We start from the raw sequence: 27897 nt of genomic DNA, 5'->3' as shown, positions 1-27897 counted from the left end.
TGAACCGGAGTAGTTATGTATCCCGTCCACTGGGCTTCAGCTTCTGGAAATGTCCTTGCCCTGAACACTTTCCTTCCAACAAGAAATGGGATGTCTCGGTTCACTCCCTCTTGGAACAACCTGTGGTGAGTTTGCCGCTGTTGACCTTTCCTCAGCTCAGGGCGGGTGAAGAAGGCTGCTGTGGGTTGTCCATGCTGATCCTCTTACAGGATCAGAGCCTTTGGGTTACAGCCACACAGGCACCAATTCCTCTTGGTTTCATTTATAATTTACGTGGTTATGGTTCTGTGGGAAGGGATCCCCAATGGGCGCTATGACTTCAACCCCTCAATGGATGTGCACCTCAGCTGCCAGGCATTGGCACTGGAGCTTGAAACTGAGGAATGGACAGTTTATAGATGATAATGATAGGTAGAGCGGTAGGGTGGCGGAGGTGTTGTATAGCTATCAAGTGAGTGTTACTGCACAGTTCCCTATTATTTGATCTGCCTTTTTGTCCAGTGACAGTTCAGGTGTTTTGCTAATTTATGACAGACGTGGGGTGTCATAGAATTGCTTTGGTTGGAAAAGACCTTTAAGATCAAGTCCAACCTTTTACCTAACCCTGACATCCCACCACTAAACCATGTCCCTAAGCACCTCATCTATTCTTCTTTTAAATACCTCCAGGGATGGGGACTCGACCATCTCCCTGGGCAGCCCATTCCAGAGCCTGACAACCCTTTCTGTGAAGAAGTTTTTCCTAATGTCTAGCCTAAACCTGCCCTGGCACAACGTCAAACCATTCCCCCTTGTCCTGTCGTCTGTTACCAGGGAGAAGAGGCCGACCCCCACCTGTCATAAGACAGTTCAGGCAGCTAGCAGGACTTTTTCAGATCTGTTGTGCTCCTAAAGTCATTATTTTAAATCCAGGTCACGTATTACTAACTTTGAAACAGATTTCATGTTAAAATGAAGGACTCGGGCACTTCTATATTAGCAAGACCGCTAAGTATTATAGTAACTTAACATGGTTGTCTTGGGTGATCTGGTTAAATAGGCAAGTGTATTTCGAGCTATCTCAGTTTTATGCTACTTTCAAAATCAAAACTTGTCTGTTACTTAGTAATTGCAATTTGTGATCAGAATCCTAAAAGTTTTTGGTGCTAAGTATTTGCATTTGTATTTAATACCAAAAGGGGGCAGCAGCTTCCTTCAAATCTTCAGCATTAATCAGACTTGAGGAAATGGGACCCATTGTTCTGCAGGTTGTTTGGTGTTTGCTTTTTTTTAATTTAACAGATAGAAAAAACTTCATTCGTTAGAACTATTTCTAGTAACATGCACTAACAAGAAAATAAACATCCAGTCTAGTTCACATCCTGTAGCAAGTACTTTGCAGGTGACACATCTTATGGTAAAAATGGTCCTCTGTGTCTTTGTAGCATATGTACAAGCGCACATGAACACACACACAGACAGTTATAATTTCATGGATTCATGACTGGTTAAAGAATGCTTAAATATTCCCATCAATTACTTTAAAACTGAGTGGTCTTAGAAGCTCACACCCAAGCAGTGAAATTTTTTTATCTGTTTGGGGGTGGATTAAGTCTTTCCAAAAGAAGGGACCAAATGCACCGATAAAACATGAAATGAGATATCGGGCGGGTTTGTAAACTCGCCTGCCTGCACTTTGCCAGTGCCCTTCAATCATGATATGCAACCAGCCTTGTCACATTCCTGGGGTCTTTGCTGCAGCAGAGGCTGCCCATGGTCATGTTGGACTCTGATGGTGAGAAGTGAAAAAAGGGAGACGATGCTTACATTTTGTTCTAGTCCGGTGTCAGACAGAAGCTGGTCAGTCAGAGGAAAGAGGAAGGTCAGTTCACATTGACTCGCTATCATCTTTTCTCTACTGCTGTTTTCAGTTCCCAGAAAGTACCAAATGGTCAGGCAGTCTCCAAACCTTGTTTGCTGTCGTTAACCAGGTGATCAGTGAACTTGTCAGCCAAATATTCTGTGGCATAAAACGTTTATGTCCTTGATGCTGGTCCTTACACAATGAAGTGATTGTACTATAAACGATGGGAGGACAGGGTGTGACTGCATCTGTCAAAAATTCACCTATATAAATGAAATACATACCCTTAAGGGGTATCGTTATGAATGCCATGTGCCGTGTATATCGTGTTCTACGATAGTAGAAAAGTTATTGCTGCATTGTTACCAAAATTCTGGGTGTCAAAAAAAAGACTTGTGCTGTCTTTTATGACGAGATGCTGAAAGCGCTTGGATATCTGTGGAAAAGAAGTTGCGTGAGCTGTCCGCAACCTTTCCTTGTCCACATATGACTCTGGCATTTCCATATAGCCGGCATGCTTCGTCCAGGTCACCTTATTCAAATTTTATAAAACTGTCTGTCAGAACAGATGGTGTCACTTAAGGATGAAAAGCTTAGCCATAGATCTGAAGAGAAGCTGCCTCTTCACGTGAGGTCTGCTAGCGCATTGTAGTCTTTATCGCCTCTGTCTTCTCTCCCTGTGTGCAATTAGTGTGTATGAAGGCCTTTACGTTTTTGGGTGGGCTTGATTTGTTGCTACAGCTCTGGACAAGTGGCAGCATATCTGTCTGGCGCAGTCTGCCCATCTGTGAAATGGTTGCCTGGGCCACAGAAATTAAGACATGTAAAATACATTTGTAAAGGCTGAAGTTTCTAGCACACGCTCAAGGCATTAAATCGTTCAGGCTGGGTAGTGGCTAATGTAACTTACTGTCTTCCTACGGTCTTTTCTCCACCTCTTTCATGGCAAGCATCGCCATCTTCTCTGCTATCTGCCACTTCTCATGGAGGAGGACTTCTGATAAGGTCTCTGTTGTGGGTCAGGCTTCAGCCATTGCTGTATGTTTCTGTATTGTTTATATTAAATTGCTCCTGGTGTTTCTCTTAAGCCTCAAATTTTGGCATAACTTTTTGGGCTTCCTTCTAGTAGGCAACATACGTGTGTTTTTTAAAGTCTGTTATTGTCTGTTGTCATCTGATCTGGCTAAGAGAACGACAGGGGGTTTGAATAATTTGTTAATTGCGTAGGTTTTCTCACTCCTCTTACTAGCGCAGACTTATAGGAGGAAATGCTGGATATTCAGGGATACTGTTCCTCTTTGGGTGAGCAGATAAGGCAGATCATTAAGGGAGCTTTTCCAGTAAAGTCTGCTAAAAAAACTTCGTGTCTAGTCAAAATTATGGGTTCCTGAGGTCAGTTCAGGGTGGTTAATCAGGACACGAAAGCCTTAGTAACAGCACGATGTCATATGCGTTGGCTTATATTTTTTGCTATGCTGAAAAATGATGTTGTGCTTTAACTTAATCAAATTGTCTCTTTCCTGGATTTCTCTTTTTAATACCTGTGACTGTATAAAAATAAATGGGATGATAATCTCCTGGATGTCTCATGGCAGCTCGGTAGCTGTGTTGCAAATGGCTGAATAATGAATTAACTCAGCCCAGGACAAGAGGTTACTGAATAACCTCTGCATGCTGTAGGTGGCAAATGTTTTTCAGGACTTGCAGACGCATAATGTGAGGCCAAGCCTAAACAAATACGGTGCAGTTTGAATGAAAAAGTCTCCAAATTCTCATGTCCAGACTATACAATGAGATAGCACAGAAAGTCAGATGCTCGGCGTCCTCCTTATCGTGGATAACATGAGTTTTCCCCAACTAAGGATATCTTCCCTCTTGTCTTTAACTAGTTTAGAAATACTTTATCTGACCCGTTCTTGTGTGTCCTTTATGGATGGTAGGACTGTACCGGGGGGGCTGCAAAAAAAGAAACCCTCAGGAGAGGTTTCTATTTTAAGTGTGAAAGGGATTGTGCAGAAATGGCACCTTCCCTTTAAATAAGCATGTTCCTTGAAACTTACTCAGTCTTCAATAATTCATAGGCGTTGCTGCTGCTTCTTCATAACCTTGTTAGTCTTGTTAACCCCACGCAGCTGTGGCGGGGTAATTTTCAGTATAGGTATCAACAACACTGATAAGTTTCAAATGAAACGATAAATTCTGCTTTCATTTACCCCATGCTGTACGATCGCAGCGGAGGTTGGAGATCAGTAGAAGCTTACATCATAGCTGACACTGGAAAGAAAAGGGCAGTATAGAATTTTTATTACAGAAAATAATAAGGAGAAAAAGGAATGCAACAACACAACCTTGTAATTCCTAGGGTTTGGACTAATTGCAGGCTAGGGGAGCCCTTAAGACACCCACTCGCTGAGCAGACCTAAGGTGGTTTTGGAGAGAGGGTGAGCAGAAGAATACTGATGGATTTCTACGAAGTTACTTGTCAGTGGGTGCCCGACTCCGCAGGACTTCTGTGAGACCACTGACTTCTTTCTTAGAGGTCACAAAACTCCTGCTCGTGTCCTTGCTTTTTGTTACTTGCCCTTCTGAATGCAATTGGAACTCCCTGGAGAAAAATTACTGGCTTGCCTTTCCCTTTGGCAAAAGCCAGGACACAAACAAATAATTGCACTTCCTTTAGTTTCTATTAACTACATTGGTGGTGAATTTATATGGGCATTTTTGAAGGTGTTGCTGCAATGCAACACTACTGTTCTAAGGTCAGAGGGTGTAGGCGTAACAGTGTAAACAGGGTAGTTTGTTAGGGCAATAGTGCTTCCTTGTTGTAGTGTTTAGATCCTGCAGAAATGGCGAGTGAATGAGTCCTCATGTCAGACGATTGTCACCTGTATTATACGGATAGAAAATTGGGGCTTACAGGGGTCTGTCGTGACAGAACTGACCTGGGGGTTTCCCTTAACGCTTCTCCCATTCCCCGGTGGGTGTAGGTCAGAGGCTTGGGCTCTACTGGTTGCTGTTACTGGTCACCTGGTTTGCTCTGTGTTGCAGATGCAGGTTGGATCACCTGAGCCCTGAAAGGCCTCTGGTGCCGTCTGCAATTTTCTGCATGGCCTCAAGACCATTTTCCTCCAGTGCAACGGAGGTGAGTCCTGGAGCAGCTCAGCTTCTGGTAACGACGGAGCAGCGCTGGGGAGGGTGCAGCAATCCTTGCCGTATGTCTGCATGGGATAGGAGGCTCCAGCACCATAGAAAAACAAATCATGTGTGTTTTAATGATAGTGATCCACCAAACAGTTAAGCACAGTTAGGTGTCTGCTCCTGTAACGGGACCTACAGCCTGACACTCCCACCCTGCATAGGGAATGTTTTGTGCTTCAGCCAGGGCTCCACTCAGATCTGCCCACGGAGTGAGAACTGCTCAATGGCAGTCAGTGGGAGAAATCTGAAGAAAGTCTGCATTAAAAACTCAGTCTTCCCGGGGTTTAGTTTAGAGAAAGACAGTAAAAGAGAGCAGGTGATGCTGTGAGTGCGTAGGACATCCACTGAGCTGGGGAAATCCTAGTTTCGGTCTGCAAGTCAAGGACTAGTTTTATTCTGTTGCCTGTTGGATGTAAAGATTCTGGTAGGTAGTAAGGTAGGGTTTAATATCTGATGTTAAAATACTAGAAACTGAAAGAAATAGGGAAATACTATTTGGAATTACGCTTGATAGGAAAAAACAAAGCTTTTGTGTTGCATATTGGAAAGGCCCTTAGCGCTACGCTCAGTTAATATTTAACCTTGTGAACTCGGGCTTGGTTTTACCATGCCAGCTTACTGGGAGTGCCTGCTCAGGAAGGAATTTTGGTACAGAAATGCTATTGAAAGTCTCCATCGACCAGAGGGTCTGACTCTGCTCTCACACAACCTCTAGAGATGTTGGAGAGACCCAGAGCTACTGCAGCCCATCCAAGTGTGTAAATGCCTCGAAATGGTGCATGCTCTCACTGTGGAAGGAAGATTTTTAAACACGTGCTGTTTGATAAGGCTGCCTGTGTTATACCTGTGACTGGTTTTGATGGTGAGAACAGGCTGATACAGACAAGCTGGAGGTTGATGTGCCAGTATGTGAGAAGCCATTCAGAGGAGGAACATGAGGGTGAGCCACTACCACTGGGAAGATTCAGGCAGTCTCCTTTTTCCTTCCTGCACTAGGATTTAGTATCTCCACCGCCATCAGGAGAGAGGGACTACACAGGTAGGATGTTCCCTTGCATATCTGCTGCTAGGGTCACTAAAAAATTCCTATTTCCCGGGCCGAGGTGGAGAAGCCCAAGGCTTTTTATGTTGACCGCCCTCAGCAGTCACTCAGACGTGAACCACGAAGCCCCATGGCAGTGACTGGGAGCTGCTGCTCTGCCTCCGTCCCCATCAGCACCAAGCCACTGTGACACAGGGGGGATGGAGATGTTTGGAGATTTATTTTAAGCCATCTTTTTGCAGTTTTTCAGGGGTTTTTTGAGGGGGGTGGGGATGAAGGCAAGGTGCAAGATTGAGATCCAGCTTTGCATTAGGCTAAGCCAGCTGTGTTAAGATGGGTTTGAATGGCAGCAGAAATGGGCGTGTGCTACCAAGAGCCCTTTGGCACTTGCAGCGTGCTGCAGATGCGCAAAGCACGTGGCGGAGACATGCAATAAGTTTATTACAATAAAAGCAGTGTCATCTGCTGCCTGGTCCTGTTGCACCGCTGCGTTATCGAGGTGCCTCGTCAGGTGGGGAGTAGCCCTGATTACTGAACGCTGCTTGTTTGCAAAGTGACAAGTCAAGCTAATTAGCCGTGTGGGTGGAGTATTGGTTTCAGGCTCATCAGGAGGGCATCCTCATCCTTTCCTCAATTATATGCATCCAGCAGCAGGGTTGGGCGCAGACGTTTGTTCGTGGGTGCTGCTTCTCTAGAGCTTACGGACAGAAATGCCGGGCTAAATGGGGCACGGAGAGAATCTTTTTTTAGCCCGTCACGCTGGGACCGTGAATTGCGGCAGCACAACTGGCGCTTTTGCAGGGCGCAAGGAACACTTCTTTCTCACCCCGCTGGGATATGTGGTGGGAGTGGGCGTGCAGCGATGATCAAGTCACCAAGTTAAGTAGCAGGCCTGTGTGACTGATTTACAAATACCAGTGTTTTTTTATTTACACAGACATGTAAACAACAGAAGGTAAACAACACCGCCCAGCTCGGTCTAACAGACAGGCTGCTGCTGTTTCGCTTCAGGACCTGAGGTGTTTTAGACATTTCACAGAAACCGTATTGACAGCAAACACAGGAGGGCTACGAGGTTACCTTGACTCTTTCTTCTTTGCACGGGAATCGCATGCGCGGTGCGGCAGCGTGAGGGAATGGCACCACTTGAGGCCACAGAACTAGTGTATGGAAAGAACCCGCTAAGAGCTTGCCTTAAGGCCAGATATGGCTGGAATTAGCAATATTTATGAGTAGTACCACTGCAACTAGTCTGTACTCTGACAGCACCTTCCATCCCAAGGATCTGAAAGCACTTTGCGAACAGACCACAAATCTTTGTTGCATCCTTTACAAATTATCCCCAGTTTACAGGCGAGGCAATGGAGGGCCTTCAGGTAGCGACTTTCCCAGAGCTCAGGCTTTACTGGTCTCGTTTCCCAACCTCGTGCTTTAAATATAGCACCATTCTTCCTTCCCAGAAGTATATCGCTTCTCGACACTTTAGGACAAGCTTTCGAATTCAACGTGGCGCTCGGAGCACTGCAGGTAGAAGGGCAGCGGACGATCCCAGTCACTACCAGAAGCTGTTTCGCCTCAACCACGCCTCTGCTGAAAGAGGAGCCAGCTACTGTGCCATACATTGCACCCATCCCCACGCTTTTTCAGGTTTGTCCAAAAACAGAATTAAGGGTAACATTAGCTGCAAAAGAAAAACTATTTGAAAAACAACTGTGCTGATCCACTGTCTTGCAAATTTAACTGCAACTGTAAGCCATAAACACACTGTGTTTTACTTTTAGTCGACGTATTTCCAATGGAGATGTTACCCTAAATTTGTAAGACAGAAAAATACCTAGGGGAGCAATGAAGAATTCAGGAGGTTTGCTGCTTTGTGCCAAGGAACAAATTTCCTTATAGTTTAGCAGCAAAAGCATCAGCTAGGGCTTGAACTGGATTGAATTCTCACCTGTAAATTCACATTTTGGTTCCACACACGCTACCTGGAAAAAAAAACGTATTGACAGGTGTTGGGTTTGTTGGTTGGTTGTTTTTTTTTTCTATTACCGTGCGATCACCATGGCTTGAACCCAAAACTGGTTTCAGCCTTTCTACCAGTTCATAGCACGAATAGCAAGTTAGCCAGGCTCAGCTCATACGTTAGATCAAATTCAAGCGTGTAAGAATTGCTGCTAAAAAAAGCAGCTGGGAAGGTGGGTTTGAGCACGGTGTTTAAATGCTCGGCCGCCTTCTCTTGTGCATGTTATGCTTCAAGTAGTTTTACTTCTACCCTCCCAGTAAGAACTACAGTGATGCCCTATCTTGAGTTATCATCAGAAAGGAGATGAATCACCACAACCGTAAGATACACCCATTTACAGCTGCCAGTACAACAGCAGGTAAAATAAAGACGGATAAGGAGGCCTGTTTTTCTTAAATAGGCAATTTCTGCGATCCTTTCAATCCCCAGGTGAAAGGAAACTTAGGAAATTCTCCTTAAATAAAAGCTATGTACAAATTGCACACATTGCAAACGGAGCACTGAGATCAGTTACAGAAAATAAGATGTACAGTCTTCACTGATAACATCTCTCTTGCTATAAACAGTGATAAACAGCATATGCTTTCTTCAGATGTCAGAACCCAGCAAGACTGCAATATTATGTACACAGGGCTTGTTTGCCTTCTGCCTCCCGCAGCAGAGTCCCTCCAAACTCTGTTTTCGCTTCAGAAAGCTGTGCAGCGACGTTCCTGCGCACCGCGCCTCTCCTGCTCGGCAGATCACAAGAGAGCTGTCATTGCTGTCTGGCTTATTGGTTTTAGGCAGTCTCTGGGCGTTGAGTAACCCTCGCTCCCGAGGGCGTTGGGCTGGGGCTTCTGGTAGTCCGTGCTGTAGCTGACGGAGGTCAGGACACCGTTAACTTTGGGTTTGTCGTATTTTATGACACTCTGGGGTGTCTGATAGTCTCCGTTCCTGGTATCGGTCTTACACGAACTAGAGAAGCTGCCGGCAGAAAGGGAGTGCTTCTGGGATGAGACGACAGGTACGTTGTAGCCGTTTTCGGAGGGAAAATTATTTTCTCTTGCTATGTGCCGCTCTATGATGGGGGTGGCGTATTCGGGCTCTTGGCTGGTCAGGGGCAGAGCGTATTCGTGCCGGTTAGCTCTGTGTGGACAGTGATAGTGATTTTCGAACTCTGCACTCTCCCTTCTTCCCTCATCTTCGGTGTCCATGGGTCGAAAAGTAGATCCTTTCCGCGTTACCGTCCCAGTCCCGATCATGAGAGGCTGCTGATAATCTAAAAGGAAGCATGAACTGCTCAATAAGGCACAGATGGATTATTTTTTTTTAATTCAATACCTATGCACCAATAAGTATTTATGTTGAAAAATGACTCTGTTATTGTATCAAACACGTGGTTATCAGGGATGTGAAGAAACCTTGCCCCGGTGCCGGTCCTGTAACCTCGTTCAGTGAGCAAGTGTTGCAGAACATGGCAGAAGCTCTTCCACGGAGGACCTCCAATCTGCCACCCCTTTTCCTACTCCCTCCATCCCTTTCCCCTCTTACCCACGCAAATAAATTAACATAATTTCTGGAGTATACTAAAAAGCTCTAAAAAAAAAAAGAGAGACAAGTCAACAAAATATTAGCAACGAACTGGACAAATGACATTGCATGAAGATTCGCAAGCGAGAAGTTGTCCAAGTGTTCCACTTTTGGAATAATTACAATGCCCGGAGGATTCTTAACGAGCCTGACCAAGTGCCGGCTTTATTTAAAAGGCATCTCGCAGTAGCTGACTGACAAGAAGGATGAAGTTAGATGGAACAGTAGCCAAGAGAGTCAAGGGAAGTGTGAAACGCGCTAAGCCAGCTCAGCTCTGCTGCTGGCACGCAAGGGGGGACGAGCCGTGGGAGGAGAAGTGGGACCGGTGCCGCCGGAGGAACCAGGGGGGTCACCCTGGTCAAGGGGGATGGCAGAGATGGAGCTGGGGACGGGCAAATGGCCCGAGCCAGAGCAAGGAGCGAGATGGAGTGCGGCCTCAAGAAGCACGTTTGCACCTCTAGTAAAAAAAAAAAAAAAAAAAAAAATCCAGTAAAAGTATTATGAGAAAATTCGGCGCTCTGACTTTCTCGCTTTGGTGCTAGTGACAATCTCTTACGGATACATACGGTGGCCTGAACAGCTCTAGTAAATGACACTGCTAAAGTATCATGTTTTGACGCAGGCGCGAAGAAGTTAGCTCAGTTTCTGTTCTGGCATCGTGGTTCATCTGACATGAGCGTCGAATTCTATCCCATATGTCCTGTGAATCTTTTTGGCAGTTCCTGGCCGCTTCCCAAACTTCAGCATGTAGGGTGAAGGTGCTATGATACTTCACTAAAAAGAGTGGTGCAGCTCTCCCCGGCACTGCTGCCGCCGTCCCCGGCAGTCTCCCTCGCTCGGGATGAGGCGTCTCGACTCGCTCCCGGCTGCCTTTGAGCACTGGCAGCTGGGGATTCAAAGTGTGTGTGTGCGTGTGGGGTGGGAATTCCGTGTAGCACGTTAACCTGTACGTAAGCTGCATGCCCTCTGCAATTCAGTTATTAAATGGCACGTTTCTGGGCCGCGGTCACATTTTTATTTCATGTTTCTTATTTTTAAGGAGGCTGTAGATGAAATGCTAAGGCTGGGGAGCTGCTGCCTGGCCAGACTGAGAATTAAGACTTTCCACACAGGGCAGGAGGGGAGGATGGAGCACGCAGAGGCTCCCCAGACACAGCCGGGGGAGCCAGATAATCGCGATTTGTGAGCAACCTTAATTCACTCCCTTTCCTTCATGAAATAAAACTGCTTTATAGGTCTCTGCATATTTATATTGAAAGTTTCTGTAAAGGATTGAAACCATCTTTGAAAGATATCCAGGGTAGCGCCATATGGAATTACAGTAACCATCCATTTGTTTTTTAAATGTATTTCTCTGCCAAATGCATTGGAGAAATTATAAGGAATTTCTAAGGTCTGAGGCTGGAAACAGCAAATTAATCTTTCTGGAAGATTGCCGATCACTGATCCCATGAAATGGCCGGTCTCACTAGCCTTTCCAGACAGACTAAACTAGGCAGGGATAAGATGTGATAAGAGGATGAATTAAAAAACCACCCCTTTGGGATGCAAATAGTACTGATGCGGGGATTTGCTCTGTCCAAACAGTCACCTGGAGCCAAGGTAGCACAGGCGAGAAGCACTGTGGGTTTTTTTTTCTTCTCTCATCTGCCTGATTCCGCTTCAGGGGGCCTCATCTCCAAAATAGTTCAGGCACCAGGAAAGCTGCACAGGGATCGTAGCACCACTTCCAGCAGGGCATCAAATCCCACCACAAACGGACAAAGTAATTTTCCTATTTGGTCAGCAGCAAGGGGCATTACATTTTGTTCCATTTCTGGAGACATTTGTGTTTGCCGAGTAATTTTGGTGTTTCTCTTTAAAGCCAAGCTTATCCTCTCCAAGGCACATTCTTTGACTGCATCCATGCCTGACTGCCTTCCGTGGCTCCCTTCAGCTGTAACTGTTCCAGGGTCAGGAAACCTTTCCTGACAACTCCAGGAAAAAAAATTTCCAAAATAGTGTTGTTTTTTTTTTTTTTCCCCCTGGTATATTTAGCTGCTTCACTATACATCGGGGATGAGCACAGATAAACCTGTTCCTCAGCCTCAGCTTGCATGAGAGCGGGAGCTTGTAATGTTGCCGGCCCGTCCCTCTCCCTGTTATCTGCTCTACGTGCCGAGTAAAATGAAGTCATCGCCGGGTGAGCAATCGTTACCTGCCATGTCACTGGTGACCAGATCGAGTTTTTGTGGCGTCTCCTTCTCGTTATTATAGCTGATGGTAAATTCAGTTGACTGATGTCTGGTGAAGGGCTGCTTGATTTGTTTCCAACAACCTATTTATAAAAAAATAAAAATAGAAGGCTTATCAGCAAGTTAAAATGCTTACCATAAGAAGGCTTATCAGAAAGTTTAATTTTTGGTGTACTCGTTACTGTCAATATATTAAAGTAGCTAAAAAGCAAGACTAAAACAGGCTTTTTGTAAAAAAAGCCCCATAAATTTGGAGGTTAAAAGGGAAAAAATGAATCATCCACCGGGATTTCCAAGTGAAAATGAAACTTTATAGAGGATTTTCTTGGCAAGAAGGGCTCAGAGTCCATAGGTACCTGCACTGATGCTGTAACAAAGTACATCGTGAAACTTTATAGAGGATTTTCTTGGCAAGAAGGTTACCTGCACTGATGCTGTAACAAAGTACATCAGTAAAATACCAGCTTTAAATCAGTTATGTGTTTTGTCGTTGCTTATGCAGCAACGCTTAAAATTTCTTTTTTTCGGTAGACTGGCTTCCATTTCTGTGATAGCTGAGCACCGGCGCTCATCAATTAATTTGTTCTCACAACATCCTTGTGAGACAGAAAAGAAAAAATCCACAGTGTCAGGCACGTGCCTGGAGCCTGCGCCAGGACGTCTGCGGAGTGGTGGATTCGGCCCCCAGCTTTCTCAGTCCCAAGCCTGGCTCACAAGGGCTTAGGAGCTTGATTTATGAAGCCCCCACGCAACAAATGAACTGACTGGGTAAGAGGCTATCTCCAGTTTCTTGGGATTTATCCTCATTAGCAAGTGAGAAAGGATTATGATGTGACCTTGAAAAATCATATTAGCAAATATGATGTTAAGTACAAATTAATTTTCTAATGAGGGCGAGCTGCAGTGGGTAACAACATTCCTTTCACTGACGTCAGCACCTGCTGAGGGATGAAGTTTTGGAGCTGAGCTATTGCAAGGCACTTGTCAAGAGACATGCGAATTGCTTAGTGGTTTCCTTTTTTAAGGAAATCTGAGAATTCAGAAGGCTATTCCTCTATAGAGTTGGCTGGCCAGGAAAAACAGCTAAACCCCAACTTCCAAGCTGACAGGAGACCCCACTCTAGAAAGTCTTATTGAGGAAGACAAAGAATATTCACCGGGGTTCTGCAGGCATCTCCTAAAGCAGTCCTCAGGCCAATCCCCTATTCAGATTTTACACATGAAATACAATTCAGTATTGTTAGGTTTTATAAATACGGTCCCAACCAGGGAGGGCAGTGAGATGGAAATATTAAAGCCATAAAAAATTATTAGCCCTTGCTCTCTTGGAGAAAGGCAATCCCCTCTGATGTGGGGAAAAAGGAAAGGAAAGCAGCAATTTTCTGCAAAGTAGGTATTTTGGAGGAGGGAAGGAAAGGGAGGGCACCTGGGAGCACTCTTACATGCTAATTTATGCACTCTGTATAATAGATCTTTTGCTAATTGCCTTTCTGTCATAGAAACCAAATTATATTGTTTCTCAGGGCACTGTGCTGGGATGACACAAGTGGGATTATCATTTTGCTGCTTCCCATGTATGAAGAGGTGAATCGGAACGAGGAAACGTGGATGCTGTTTCATACACATTTCACACTTAGTTGCATAACCCCCTTCCCGCTGGCCCGACGGACAGGACAGGACCAAGTGCGCGATTCTCCACTAACCTGATTTCTGAGCACTGGATAATCCGTAAGAAAGTCCTTTGGCTTCTCGCCTGCGAGGAGAGGAAAGCATTTATGAACATCTGCACTCGCAGCGTTTCAACTTCATGCCTCAGCTCCAGCAGAGAGAGCCTCTGTGTTCAGCAGCTGAGGACACGGCTTCGCTTTGGGTTCCTGGAGTCTCCACTAGAACGTGAGGCATGCAAACCAGCATTTTGACATTTCAGTTTTGCCCATCGATATGCAAGTTGTGAGTGCCAGAGTTCAAATGCCTTCTGTCTGGCACTCATCAATTGGATGTGTCCATGTCTGCATGTGTCACTCCAGGTTATGTTTTGGGTCTGCTCCTCTGAATTCTTTGGCTAGCATATAGATTTACTTGGAATCCAGGGCAGAGCTGGGTAGCGCTAGTGATGAAGCAACATCACCAGAGCATTTATACTTCCAAATCCCCATCTGCTGACAGGGGCATTTCCCGGCTGTATACTCAAGTGCAGGTTCACGTGAACGGACATCTAGCAGGGATCAGGGCTAGCAGTGCCTCTTCCAGTTCCACTGACTTGGGAAATGAAGTGGCTTAGTTTTAGCTGCGTAACCAGTGAACGCCTGCAACTCCTTACAGCTGGGCTCTGCTTCCAGCCCACTAGGTTAAGTGCTCTAACGTAAGGGACTGGGAAGCAGAAACACAACAGGAGGGAAATAAAAGAAAATGATCCAGATAGACAGCTCAAATCCTCCCTTCGCTGAATTTTTAACTTGGCTTTGGTGTGGAAACTATTCCATCTTCGGTTGCTTTACACCTTAGTATTTGTGGGTATATGTAGGCTGAAGGGAAGAGGCAGTTACATTGGACTGTAAATTGGGGTGTGCAGTTCTGACCTGCTTTACCTTCGGTTTTGTCGGAGGAGGGGAGGCGTACAACAAGAAATACAATTTACAGAGACGCGACATGAGTTCTACTTAAAAGGAAGACTGCTGAACAGGATCGATTCCCAGCTCCCTGGTAAAGAGGCTCTGGAAAGAGGGCAGGGAGTTGGAAGTGCTAGCTAGGGAGCCACAAATGCCTCCTATGACAAAAGCCGGTGTCTTACTTGCGTAGGGCTGCACAAATACAAATTCCAGAGAACAGGAACAAACACAGCACGATGAGGACGGGGACAATTATAGCTGTAAGCTTCAAGCCTGCATGAGATAAAAAAGAAAAAGGATAAAAATGTAAAAGGCAAATTACTCGGAAGCTGGTAATTTTTACTACGGAGAATACAGCAAAAGGCAGGTAACCTTGCAGGAACGCTCCTTGCAAGAGAGCATGAAAATGTAAAGCTGTAAAACTGCAAGACCACCCCTCAGCCATGCTTGGTTGCCATGTACCTGTGTGGAACAGTGTGGAGAGGAAAGAGTTAAATATACTTTCTCAAGGCTGACACTTGACTTAAATCTATATGCATCCTTACAAAGAGCAGTTCGTTCTTGTCACGCACTAGGTAACTTTTAAAAAGCCGCTTACACACACTCTGTTTTCAGTTGCTTATAAAACTGCCAAACGTGGCTGCAATTTTACATGCCGAGTTTCTGGCTCGTGCTGAACTGGTTGAAACTTTTCAGTCAAAACAGTTCAAAGATTTCCAGGAGCGGAGCTAGCAAAAAATACCTGTTTAGCCCCTGTTAAATTCTAACATAGCGCGGTTTAGAGCGGGGATTTGAAAATCACAATTTGAAAATCACAATTTGAAAATCAGCTCTTGTGTCAGGAGCGCGCCGTTCGCTATTCCTATGGACGCTTACCGGGCTGTGAGAATGAGGTAGTACCCGTGTCCACAGTGTATTTACAATTTAGCCGATGACATCTCAGTAGATTGCAGTTGCAGTGAACATGGATACAACTTACCCATACCGCTGCACAGGTGAACTGAGCTTGCTCTTGGCAAGAGCAATGCAGTTTCAGAAGAGGTTTTTTCCTTACAGCGATTGCTCCTTACACACCAGGGTTTTTTAGAGATGTTCCTACAACTACCAGCTACCTAACGGGTAGCAGTGTTTGGTGCAGTGGGTCTGGTAATTCCTGCCTGGCTATGGGTCCACCAAACAGTCCATAGAAGCAACAAATTTTGTTTGCTTGCTTTTTAAGATCTAAGAAGCCTGCGCTGTAATGTTAAAGGATGAAGACTGCAAATTCAGGGAGAAGTATGCGAGTTAAGGTTGTCTGAACCCCCATGAATGCAGGCATCATGGAAAAGTGTTTAATTACACAACTGTGCACTACTGTATGCTGCTTAGAGCTGGGGCCCTGCTCCAGGAGGAGCCATGGTTGTGTAGAGAGAAGGTCACGTTTTCGTGAGACCATTGCCTCCCGTCTTACAAAAATTATAAAATACAGGAAGAGGGTGAGGAAGAGCTCCTCCAAAAAAATGCTGATGAGTGCACAGTATGGTCCCTTGAGCCACCTACCACGCATGGCAAATAAACCAATATGACAGGGAAACCCAAGCCTGATGTTTCACATGTCAAGGAAAATTAAGGCTTTCAATCTCTTTCTGTGCCTTAAGACAAAAAGAACCTATGCTCCTCCCTCTTCTCTCTGGCATTAACCTTTAATAAAGTCTGAAGGGAAAATAAAAATTTTGGTTTGTGAGAAAGCTAAAAGTCCGCTCAGGCCGGGCTGAAGACATGATGCCTCTTAGAGCAAATGCAGTGCTAGGTAGCATTACCCAAGTTAGTTTCTTCTGACGGGATGGGCTCCGTAACAGTCCTGTCTTCTTTTCCAAGGGAGGTTTCCGTGCTCTGACTTGGTTTCTGCCACATTGAATGCGTAAATGAACTATTAGCTGCAAAAGAGAATGGGGCATCAGTGGTGCTGCAGTAGCACAGGGGGCTTTGGAGGCGCTGTGCCTGGGGAGTACTGCTTACCCCATACCTTGCATTATTCGACAGCCCAGCAGCTCGAGCTTCAGTGCTATTCTTTGGTTCCAAGTTTGAGGGATAATTCGCACATAACGGGCCACTATGGGAGGGATGAAGTTATTGCGTACTATGTCACCAGAGTTGGAGTTGCCTTGGAATACCTGCAACGAAACGTAAGCACCTTGTTTGCTCTGTTCTAAGTGTCTCTTTCTTCAAAGTGCTCCTGACATCCAACTTCAAACATTTTCATTACCCTAAAACTAAAATATATTGATAATCTGGGATGCAGCCACAAGATTTTTGGAATTGAGACCTCTGGAAAGAAAGAACCATTTTAGTTCTGACAGATGATCACATTTTGCTGTTAGCTCGGAGAAGAAAGATTCTCTCTCTGTTACAATTCTATGCAATTTCTAGGTAATATATGCTGGTGTAATGCTATTGTTTTTAATTTAATAGCACTGCAGCACCCTTACTTGGGCAACAGGGGATAAAAATGTAGAAAGAAAAAAATGAAATATTTCTAGACATTTTAGTAAAATGGTCAGTTTTCTGTATTAAGCTTGAAGACTGACTGTTAACTACATGGTTGTGTCTCCTTTCCCCCGCACTTATACAGGATTTCTCAGAATCGGTTCAGGCCATGTGCAGAACAGTACTCCTTTAATTAGTTAGCCCATTAGTTCTTGGAGATGCTTCGGCATGATCTAGGAGAACTTAAAAGCCTGATGAGATAGGGAAGTGAGCTCAGCATCTCTTAGATAAAATGCCAGGCTCCACCACACGGGGTTCTGATGAGACAGGTTTTGTCATGCACCTTAGCTGAAAGTGAGATCATATACAATATTTTCAGAAGATTGTAAATAACAAGTCATGTGGAAAACTGCAAACCAGCACATTTTAAACAGCTAGCCTTCACAGTTCAGCCACTACTAGGTTGATTTTTGGGCCAACACCTCGTAAGTTTAACATTTAAAAAAAACCCTTAAAACCAGTTCATGTTGTACAGTGAAATTCCTTTCCTCACAAGCTAAGAAAAATCAGAGCTAGTAGGAAATTACCTAACGGGTAGCAGTGTTTGGTGCAGTGGGTCTGGTAATTCCTGCCTGGCTATGGGTCCACCAAACAGTCCATAGAAGCAACAAATTTTGTTTGCTTGCTTTTTAAGATCTAAGAAGCCTGCGCTGTAATGTTAAAGGATGAAGACTGCAAATTCAGGGAGAAGTATGCGAGTTAAGGTTGTCTGAACCCCCATGAATGCAGGCATCATGGAAAAGTGTTTAATTACACAACTGTGCACTACTGTATGCTGCTTAGAGCTGGGGCCCTGCTCCAGGAGGAGCCATGGTTGTGTAGAGAGAAGGTCACGTTTTCGTGAGACCATTGCCTCCCGTCTTACAAAAATTATAAAATACAGGAAGAGGGTGAGGAAGAGCTCCTCCAAAAAAATGCTGATGAGTGCACAGTATGGTCCCTTGAGCCACCTACCACGCATGGCAAATAAACCAATATGACAGGGAAACCCAAGCCTGATGTTTCACATGTCAAGGAAAATTAAGGCTTTCAATCTCTTTCTGTGCCTTAAGACAAAAAGAACCTATGCTCCTCCCTCTTCTCTCTGGCATTAACCTTTAATAAAGTCTGAAGGGAAAATAAAAATTTTGGTTTGTGAGAAAGCTAAAAGTCCGCTCAGGCCGGGCTGAAGACATGATGCCTCTTAGAGCAAATGCAGTGCTAGGTAGCATTACCCAAGTTAGTTTCTTCTGACGGGATGGGCTCCGTAACAGTCCTGTCTTCTTTTCCAAGGGAGGTTTCCGTGCTCTGACTTGGTTTCTGCCACATTGAATGCGTAAATGAACTATTAGCTGCAAAAGAGAATGGGGCATCAGTGGTGCTGCAGTAGCACAGGGGGCTTTGGAGGCGCTGTGCCTGGGGAGTACTGCTTACCCCATACCTTGCATTATTCGACAGCCCAGCAGCTCGAGCTTCAGTGCTATTCTTTGGTTCCAAGTTTGAGGGATAATTCGCACATAACGGGCCACTATGGGAGGGATGAAGTTATTGCGTACTATGTCACCAGAGTTGGAGTTGCCTTGGAATACCTGCAACGAAACGTAAGCACCTTGTTTGCTCTGTTCTAAGTGTCTCTTTCTTCAAAGTGCTCCTGACATCCAACTTCAAACATTTTCATTACCCTAAAACTAAAATATATTGATAATCTGGGATGCAGCCACAAGATTTTTGGAATTGAGACCTCTGGAAAGAAAGAACCATTTTAGTTCTGACAGATGATCACATTTTGCTGTTAGCTCGGAGAAGAAAGATTCTCTCTCTGTTACAATTCTATGCAATTTCTAGGTAATATATGCTGGTGTAATGCTATTGTTTTTAATTTAATAGCACTGCAGCACCCTTACTTGGGCAACAGGGGATAAAAATGTAGAAAGAAAAAAATGAAATATTTCTAGACATTTTAGTAAAATGGTCAGTTTTCTGTATTAAGCTTGAAGACTGACTGTTAACTACATGGTTGTGTCTCCTTTCCCCCGCACTTATACAGGATTTCTCAGAATCGGTTCAGGCCATGTGCAGAACAGTACTCCTTTAATTAGTTAGCCCATTAGTTCTTGGAGATGCTTCGGCATGATCTAGGAGAACTTAAAAGCCTGATGAGATAGGGAAGTGAGCTCAGCATCTCTTAGATAAAATGCCAGGCTCCACCACACGGGGTTCTGATGAGACAGGTTTTGTCATGCACCTTAGCTGAAAGTGAGATCATATACAATATTTTCAGAAGATTGTAAATAACAAGTCATGTGGAAAACTGCAAACCAGCACATTTTAAACAGCTAGCCTTCACAGTTCAGCCACTACTAGGTTGATTTTTGGGCCAACACCTCGTAAGTTTAACATTTAAAAAAAACCCTTAAAACCAGTTCATGTTGTACAGTGAAATTCCTTTCCTCACAAGCTAAGAAAAATCAGAGCTAGTAGGAAATCTCTCTACGGCTTTACCAAGTTTTTAAAAACTGCTGTCAGGACTAAGGACCAGGCAGAGCCTTATAACTGAACTCCCTCAGAAATGATGGGTGAAGGTCTGACTTTGAATGCTGGGGGGGGGGCAGGAGGGCCTTGGGTGGGTTTTTTTTTTTGAAAGGAAACATGGGGTTTTCAGGGGAAAATGTTATCAGACAAACCCGTGCGGCGCATCCTTTGTCTGCATGAACGAGCTGCACTGCTTGTGTCTGTTCATTGCTAAAGTTGCTCACAGTCCATGAAAGCTGTCGTGTGGACAGGTATTTTGGTGCAAGAGCATTTATTTTAAGTTCAATTACATCGATTCCTAAGAGATGCAGGCTGTGCCCGCAGACTTGTGTCAGAAGAGTCCAGCCAGCGAGGGGCAGGGAGCGGGGCCGTCCCTGGTGACCATAACACCGCCGCCCAAGCAGAAGCTTGATCCACAGGCGCAGCTTCACCAGCAGCCTCATGCTTTTACCCCAGTTGGTTGTTTCATGTGTTGGGGGGGGGTGAGTGGGTTGACCACCCTTGTGCATCTGAAACTGAATCTCAGCTTTGCTGGTGCCATACCAGCCGATGCTTCTGCACTCGTACAGGGTTCCCAGCACAGGCAAGCACGGAGCTAAGCTAAAGCCTTGCCCAAACAGCCTGTTATACAGCTTTAATTACACCATTTTTTTAAAAGAAGGGTACAGACATACACATGCCTCCCTGTGTATGCCTCACAACTTCAGCAAGCCTTGGATAACTTCCTTGTTCCGACAAGCTCGCTATCTACTCCATGCCTCTAAATTGCACCGGTGAAGACAACCCAAGTCTAGACAAGTCTGAAATCCTAATCTTTCTTGACAGCGAAAGCCTGCCCTTCAACGTCAAGGCAACGTAGGCACTATTGCTCCATGTTATCCTACCCCTCCCGCTTTCCCTTACCTTTTCTTCATTGCTCAGAATCCCTTTATAAGTTCTCCATTTTGAGTTGTTATTTTTGTAGTTCATTGTAAATGTCTTTACATAAAAGTTGAAATTCAGCATAGTGGATCCAGAACCAGTGGTCTTAATCCCTTTTAACAAAATGCAAAATACATTTTCATTTGTTAGGTGTCTTTTTTACAGGAACAGTTTCAAATGCAAACACAGGAGCCACAACAATTCGGAGAACTTTGCCTCCAAAGTCTTAATTCATTTTTCAACTGTGTTGGAATTTAGGGGTGGTTACTAAGTTTAAAAGTTGGGTGAAGAATGGAAATTGGTTTTAAATTCTGAATTTAGAGCAATAGAATTTTTAACAGCTCGAATTAATGACTGAAAAAATGGTAATTGCTTGTTGATATTATGGGCCACCTCAGCAGTCTTTACATCTTCAGCAGCAACTGCAATTTACATTTCTACAACTAAACCAGGAGCTGGAAACAAGAATCTCTTTCACCTGGGCCATTATTTCAAAGGCTATGACTTTAATGTTTCTTACTGATTCCAGAAATGCATCATTAATAGGTCCTAAGTAATCATTTATCATCCATCCAGACTCTACAGGTCCCTGTGTATATATTTTCTTCAGAGCCTACAGCATGTTTACAGATCAGGCGTGCATGACAGTTGAGTCCAATCCTATACCCCTATAGGAAGACCAGTCTTATGAATAGCCATGATTTCTTAAAGATGAAAATGCCATTCCTCCATGCAGAATGTTTCATTACATTTAATGAAAGAAACACTGCGCTAGTGGATTGTTAGCTTTTCAACTGCACTTCGTTCCTTTTCCAGCTGAAACCCCAGCTTCTAGTAAGCAGGCAGTGACGTACCTGTTATTCTCTTCTTCTCTCCCAAGTCTATCTCCAGCCATTCACGATTGCTGCTGTGGTTAGAGGCCCAAGCCAGTCCTGGGACTTGAAGCCAAGCCTTGTCAGGAGACCACTGGAACAGTTGCCCAAATTCGTTGGTCTCCTCCCAGTAGGAAGATGCAGTAACCTGGCTCTTGGAGAGGAATCCCTCTTCCAGACTGAGGGATTTATTGCAGCCTAGGAGTCCCCACACAGACAGACAGAAGGAGTTATTTTGCGTTTTCACAGCATATTTTTATATTAGGCTAGCAACATACGAAGACCACCCACAACAGCAAAGTTAGACATTGCTTAATCTAGTGCTAGCCTGATGCTATCCATTAGCTGTGGTGTTTGCCAGTCAATTTGTAGTGGATGATCCAGTACGAGAGCGCTGCGGTCCCTCTCCTTTACCAATTTAGCTCCTACATACGTGACACCGGCTGACTCCATCTGCTATTTTTTCCTTGCTGTTTTGGTTCTTAATCTCTGCAGTTTAGTCTCATTCATGTGAAGACTTCTTACATTTTTACATTTTCCTTCTGAAACATAATATTTATGTTTGGAGATTGGCATTAACTAATTTTGCTGTACAAAACATTTCTCAGATGAAGGCACTGTACCGAAAGGAACACTTTACTGTAAATATTTCATGATTCTCACTTGCAATTAGGGCTAGGAAAGCTCCTCATTAGAGCAGCTCCTTGATACTGCTGCCAAGAGGTGATATCATGAAGATAATAGCTGCAGGTAAGTATTACAAACTCCACCAAAGAACCCGCAAAATTTCTGCACATCAAGGTTCTTCAGAGAAAACAGGCCAGTGGAATAAGGTTTCAATGAATTTAAAAATAATTCCCTGGCAGTTTCAAAGGCCTACAAATGCTCCACAGCTTTCAGTGGAATAGTAAATGATTTTATCTCAGGTGACTGAAATATAATTCAAATGAACGAGCGCGAACTTTTCCCCCCTCTTTGCTATGTTTCATGCAAATGAACAGCTTGACAGATTAAAGGTGCTTTTGCATCTTGGAAAGCCACAAACAAAACCTCCTTCTGTATCAGCGCAATGTAAATATATTTTCATTCCTCTCTGTGCTTTCCTTCTCTTCTCGTATAACGAAGAAGGAATTTATAAATGTCTGAAGAAAAACGGCTTTCATTTTCTGCTGCCTAAAGTACGTAAAAATGGGATTATCTGATTGCCATTTTTCATATGCTGGCACCAGAAATGTAACAGCAGAATACTATTTCTGTTTCTCCTCTATGTGCATATGACCTATTCCTATTCTGTGGGGTTTTTTTCTAGCTCACTTCAGATCCCTTCAACTTTTTTATTCAATTTGCCAATTTAAAAATATTGCTGTCCTAAAATATCCTTCCTAGACACAGCCTGACATTCTCCTGATTACTTTTCAAAACTTTTACAGAAAATACTTAAATAAAAAGGTAAAATTTGAATAGCTAAAAATAAAGCCATTATTCTTACCGTTTGAGGTAAATATAAACCGCTTATCTGACAGCGAACCACTGTAAGAAAAGAAAAAGGTAATTCAGCCTTGCAGGCACGGTCACGGGAACGCCGAGGTGCGGTTTTGGAATCACCGTTCATCTAGCAAAATAGCTCTGGCCGCTTGCTTTGCTGGCTGCTTACTGGCCCCAGTAAGAGCGCTCTTGTGCATCTCTCACCGTGACTGAATTCAGATCAGGTTTTTAATGGTTTTGAGCATTTGTTATGCTTTAAAGTGACTCCCCGTCCCATCAGCCTGTTGCTCTTGCTGCATGCTTCTGCTTTTCCCCTCTGCAGAGCCCCTGCACCGCTGTGGAAAGCTCACCCCTTCTGCTCCTCGGGCCGACAACACAAGAGCAACCAAAAGAGCCAGGAACGGGAAAGCTAACAGGGCCCGGAGCTACCGGTGGTGCGCTGATCCAGCACCGGGCCCAGGTCTCTTTACACCTCCCTTAAGTTACAGCAACTTCACTGAAATCAATGACTTTCTATTAGTCCACGTCCACATCTAGTTTGAGGGAACATCCAGCCTCGAGCACCACTGAAACAGTTACACTTGGTGATGATGAAACCACATCAGCGCTGCCCGTTCCTGCTTTGGCTGCAGGTGTCTCACAGCCAGGCTGAGTGAAAACCACTCCTTGCATCAAGCTGGGTGGGAACTGGTTCCCTTGTGACCACGACCAACAGGTCCCATCAGGAATGGTTCTTTTTTGCTCCATTAACAGGATGACATTGATGGCTCCCCTCTTCTTCCTCCTTCTGCCATGGACTGCTTTGCTTCAGGAGAAAAGCCATTTTTTGGGCTGCTCCATACAACCCTGCACAACGAAGGACAAGATAAAATCACCACTGTAAGGGAACGCTGAGCTTCCCTTGGCCTCCCATGGAGCCACTTTCTGATTCCCAACGAGATGCCCCTGAGGCATCATTCCAGAAGCAATGACTCTGACTGGCTGCCGAATAAAAATAAAAGCCGGGGTTTGGACGTGAAATCAGTTTGGATTTCTTGAAAATCTGACCCCTTCAACGTCGCTTTGATTAGCTGCACGCATCGCTTGCCCGTTTTGAAAAGCCTTGGCCGGTGTGACTGAGCAGTAAAACAACTCCTGCACTTAAGCATCAAGACAGCTCCCTTTCAGGCTGCCCTTTCTTGTTGGCCAGGAAAATTTCCCCCAAGGTACCGTCCGCGGGCTAACAGGGGTGCACAAGGCTGTACGTATTGAGAGCACTGCAAATGGGGAATAGGAAAGTGGTCCCACGTCAAGGTTAATAAAAACACTGCTTCTTTTTGTCACTGAGGGAAAACTGATGACTACAGGCAAACGAAGCCCTTCAGAGATGACGGAGGGCACGGGGAGGGAGCTGATTTATTTGGGCATGTAGGCGGCAGAGTAGCTAGAAGGAAAAAGCCAAGCTCTCCCGCCCACATCTTCCCCCCCGGCAAGCCTCAGGGGCGATCAGATGTGCTCTGCTCGCTGCAAAACCAGTTTGACATTACAGCCAAAACAATTTTTGCTTTCTTAGTGAATACAAAGCAATCCATTTCAAGAGGAAAGAAGAAAATAAAATCCCACAGTAAAACCTACCCAAAACAGAAATCACAGCGCTCCTCTGATACTTATTTATGAGATAATGTGCTGTAATAAAAAAGTCACCAAGATCCCTTTCAAACAGGGGTCTGCAATTTTAGCAAAGAAAGGGAGGAGGTTAGCATTTCTAAGGTCTATAAAGCTACGAAATCATGCTGAAATATTTCTGAAATATAAGTCTGCAAGTCACTGAAGAGGACAAACTAATTCAGTCAGTGGTAATTCATCAGTTCCCTAATGTGACAGGTGGCATTTGTCACACAAATTTCACTTTGTCCTTTAAGGGATGGTATCACCCCGTGCTCCTCATTTTCCTGACAACCTGCAGGATCCTGCCTAGCCAACAGTACCGGTGGCAGGACTGCACAGGAGACCTGTGCCAGTGGCTCTGCAAAAAAAAGGATGCTGCTTCCCACAATAAGTTTCTGTTAGCACCAAATCTTTTTTTTTTTTTTTTTTCTCCAGAGTCAGTCTCAAGCAAGCCTTTCATAAGCAGTGCAGGTTAACCCCAACTCTCATCTTTCACAATTCACGAGCACGCGGTCTCCTCCATTTTCAAAGACAGATGATGTCACATGCGCAGATGTAGTCACAGGGCAGGTCACATTACAAAATTAACACCCAGCCCCCCCATATGTTTGTCCTGGGGTATCAGGACTGCCCAATAAATCCAGCCACTTGATCTTCATTATAGCATTTGCGGTGCAGGTCCACGCATGGATCATGAGAAGCGAAAACCTCAGGGATGCTGGAGCATAACAAGCACCCAGAGTCAGGGAGGGCAAGGTCAGCTTCTGAGGGCTGGGGAGCAAGCCACTGTACCTCCACCATCACGTTACAACGCAGGTATAGAATCACAGAATGTTTTGGGTTGGAGGAGACCCCTAGAGGTCATCTAGTCCAACCCCCCCGCAGGAGCAGGGACACTGCTCACTAGATCAGGCTGCTCAGAGCCCCGTCCAACCTGGCCTTAAATGTTTCCAGGGATGGGGCCTCCACTGCCTCTCTGGGCAACCCGTTCCAGTGTTTCACCACCCTCATTGTAAAGAATTTCTTCCTTATATCTAGTCTAAACCTACCGTGTTTTAGTTTAAAACCATTACCCCTTGTCCTGTATTTAGCAGCTCGATGCACTCCAGCAGCAGCTTTTGATGAGGTCAATTTCGGCTCAAGTCACTAAATAATTTAAATCTTTAATACCAAAAGCCACTATAAATGAGATTTTAAAAACTTGAGTAAGCTTTTATTTAAGGGAGTCTAAAAAGCTCTTAAAGCAGTGCTGCCTAAGCACTGGGTTTTTTTCTCGCCAGCACTGGCTGCTGCGCAGGAATTTCTTGCAGTGTGTAGGTATCCTGAGGACAGGGTCGTCGTGCAGCGCTGGAAATGCCTCTTACAAAAGCCTTTTTAAAGCATGAAATGCGTTGGTTCATTTTTTTTGTAAATAGGCCCACTGTTTCTAGGATCACTTTTTCATGTTTTGAAAGAAAATTATTTCCCTGCATCCTCCAGTTTTCCTCTCCTGGGATAACGGGCTCGCACCAGCAGTTCATCTGCTCTTGGGACTGTCCCAGCTGCCAGGAGCAGCAGAAGCATCCCGGGAAGCGCTGTGCTCACACTCCCATTTCTCTTGACGTCTGTGCCATCTAGTTTGCAGGCATCCGACACAGTATGAGCCCATTTACCTGTGGCTCCCTGTATAATCTGTAGAAAGTGACTGTTGTCTCCTCAGGGCAACTTGGTCCCTTCGAGATGTACATCACGCTGGAGCAGTGCCCCTCTCCGCCCCGGAGAGCCGAGGGTGCTGCACTCCCCCTCAGGGTGCTCTCTCCAGGGACTCACATTAAATGGGCCACATCCCAGCCCTGGAGGCTGGCTCCAAGCCTGGAAACTCACTTGACAAAACAGAGACAAGTTTCCGTCTCTTCGAGTACTTCTAGGGCTCACGTGAAATGTATAGGATATTTTGTGAATAGGAACATTAAAAGGACGCTTGGCAGTTAGGGCGAGGGGTTAATTATGCAAACAGTGTTTTCTCCCAGCACATGTACATTTGCTGTCTTCTACGCTTCATTCGTTGCCCACTAGCTCTCATACTTGAAAAAAATACAAATGGGAATCCCAGCTGCCTTTCATTATAACATTTTGTGCGCTACTGTCTGAGTTACGCCTCCTGGGATTCTCAAGGATCACAAAGGTATGAATGTATGTAAATGGTTCTGTAACATCTTTAGTTAAGGCACAAAATATTTACATTAGGGATTCACTAAGCCGGCATGTGTGATGGAAAGAATTTGTATTCTTTGTTTTATGGAAGGGCTTGGTGCCTGAGCTGAGCTCTCAGTCGTGCTTTGCTTGAGACAAGTCTATATTCATTTTCTTAGGCAATTAACTTAGGCAAGGAACATGTGTAAGAAAAATGGAAGATATTTACACTTTACAGGCCTTCCACTAGTGATCTACATGCTACCCAGCTTTGTATACTCCAGTGCCATTGTATACGGAGCATTTCAATCTGTGCTGAAGTTTAAGCACAGTTACCAACCAAATGAATGCTTTTTTTTTTTTCATGAATGAAACCATGACTGTAAAATTGTCAGGATGATGTGGAGAAATCATGGGGAAAACAGGACAGAAATGCAAAAAAGTCATAATCCCTTAGCTCTTGTAGGCTATGGGACTGAGGAGATTTCCCTTCCTACAAAAAATAAAAAAAGCCTCATGTAAAATCCAGATAACATTTAAAAATTAAAAAATATAAACCAACAGGATGACAGAGGCAGTTGCTGGAAGGGCTTTCTGTGCTGGATAGAGATTAGAGGATTTATTTCTACTTCAACAACAGCACAATTAAAAGTCAGAAGATAAGTGGTAAATATAACACCCTTGCTATAAATATTCTAAAAGAAAACTCTGAACATGTCAAAAGCACAATGTTTAAGAAGTTGTTCATTAAATCCCCTGTGGCTCAACGGCACTTTTTATTTATTCATTCTTCCTAGCTTTTTTTAAACTTCAACATGAATTTATCATGATTTATTAGCACATCGATTAAAGGTGTTTGTTGCCGAACATCTTACTTTCATGTATCTGTTAACAAAGTAATTTGCAAATATGTTTTGGAAGGGAAAGAAGAAAAAAAAAAAAAAAAAGAAAATACTGCCCTACATGGAATAGAGCCAAAACTTGGAACATTTTCCTATAGCCGATGCCAATGCCATTGTAATAAAGCCATAGAGACACAGCCCCAAAACCCCCTAGACCCACAACTAACACCTTTTCCTTCCCAAAAGAGCGTCCCCACCGGCTTCTGCTGACCTGGGCAGTTCCCCGGGGGCTGCTCCGGGGCCAGGGGTACTCACTCGTGCGAGGGGACGCCGTTGGCGACGACGCCTTCGTAGCGGCTGATGCCCTTCTGCTGGGTGACGCTGATCTGGCCGCCCAGCTCGTCGG

General features: G+C 44.6%; 1 protein-coding gene across 1 annotated transcript in view; it reads right to left on the bottom strand.

Moving 5' to 3' along the window:
• Positions 1-8723: 8723 nt before the first annotated feature.
• The window catches only part of DCBLD1 (discoidin, CUB and LCCL domain containing 1), a 33013-nt gene continuing 13839 nt past the window's right edge, over positions 8724-27897 (bottom strand). The window contains exons 5-14 of the mRNA XM_035900696.1: positions 27807-27889; positions 22835-22875; positions 21328-21543; positions 20456-20586; positions 18462-18609; positions 18256-18372; positions 14698-14788; positions 13610-13659; positions 11870-11989; positions 8724-9361 (exon numbers count right to left, since the gene is read on the bottom strand). Coding sequence (XP_035756589.1) covers positions 8844-9361; positions 11870-11989; positions 13610-13659; positions 14698-14788; positions 18256-18372; positions 18462-18609; positions 20456-20586; positions 21328-21543; positions 22835-22875; positions 27807-27889 — 1515 coding nt within the window. The 3' untranslated portion in view covers positions 8724-8843. The remainder of the gene's footprint in view (positions 9362-11869; positions 11990-13609; positions 13660-14697; positions 14789-18255; positions 18373-18461; positions 18610-20455; positions 20587-21327; positions 21544-22834; positions 22876-27806; positions 27890-27897) is intronic.

The sequence above is a fragment of the Egretta garzetta genome, unplaced genomic scaffold (genome assembly GCF_000687185.1).
Source record: "Egretta garzetta isolate BGI_Z169 unplaced genomic scaffold, ASM68718v1 scaffold18, whole genome shotgun sequence".
NCBI lineage: Eukaryota > Metazoa > Chordata > Aves > Pelecaniformes > Ardeidae > Egretta > Egretta garzetta.
Note: the sequence above shows the minus strand (reverse complement) of the source record. Positions and strands in the feature narration are given on the sequence as shown.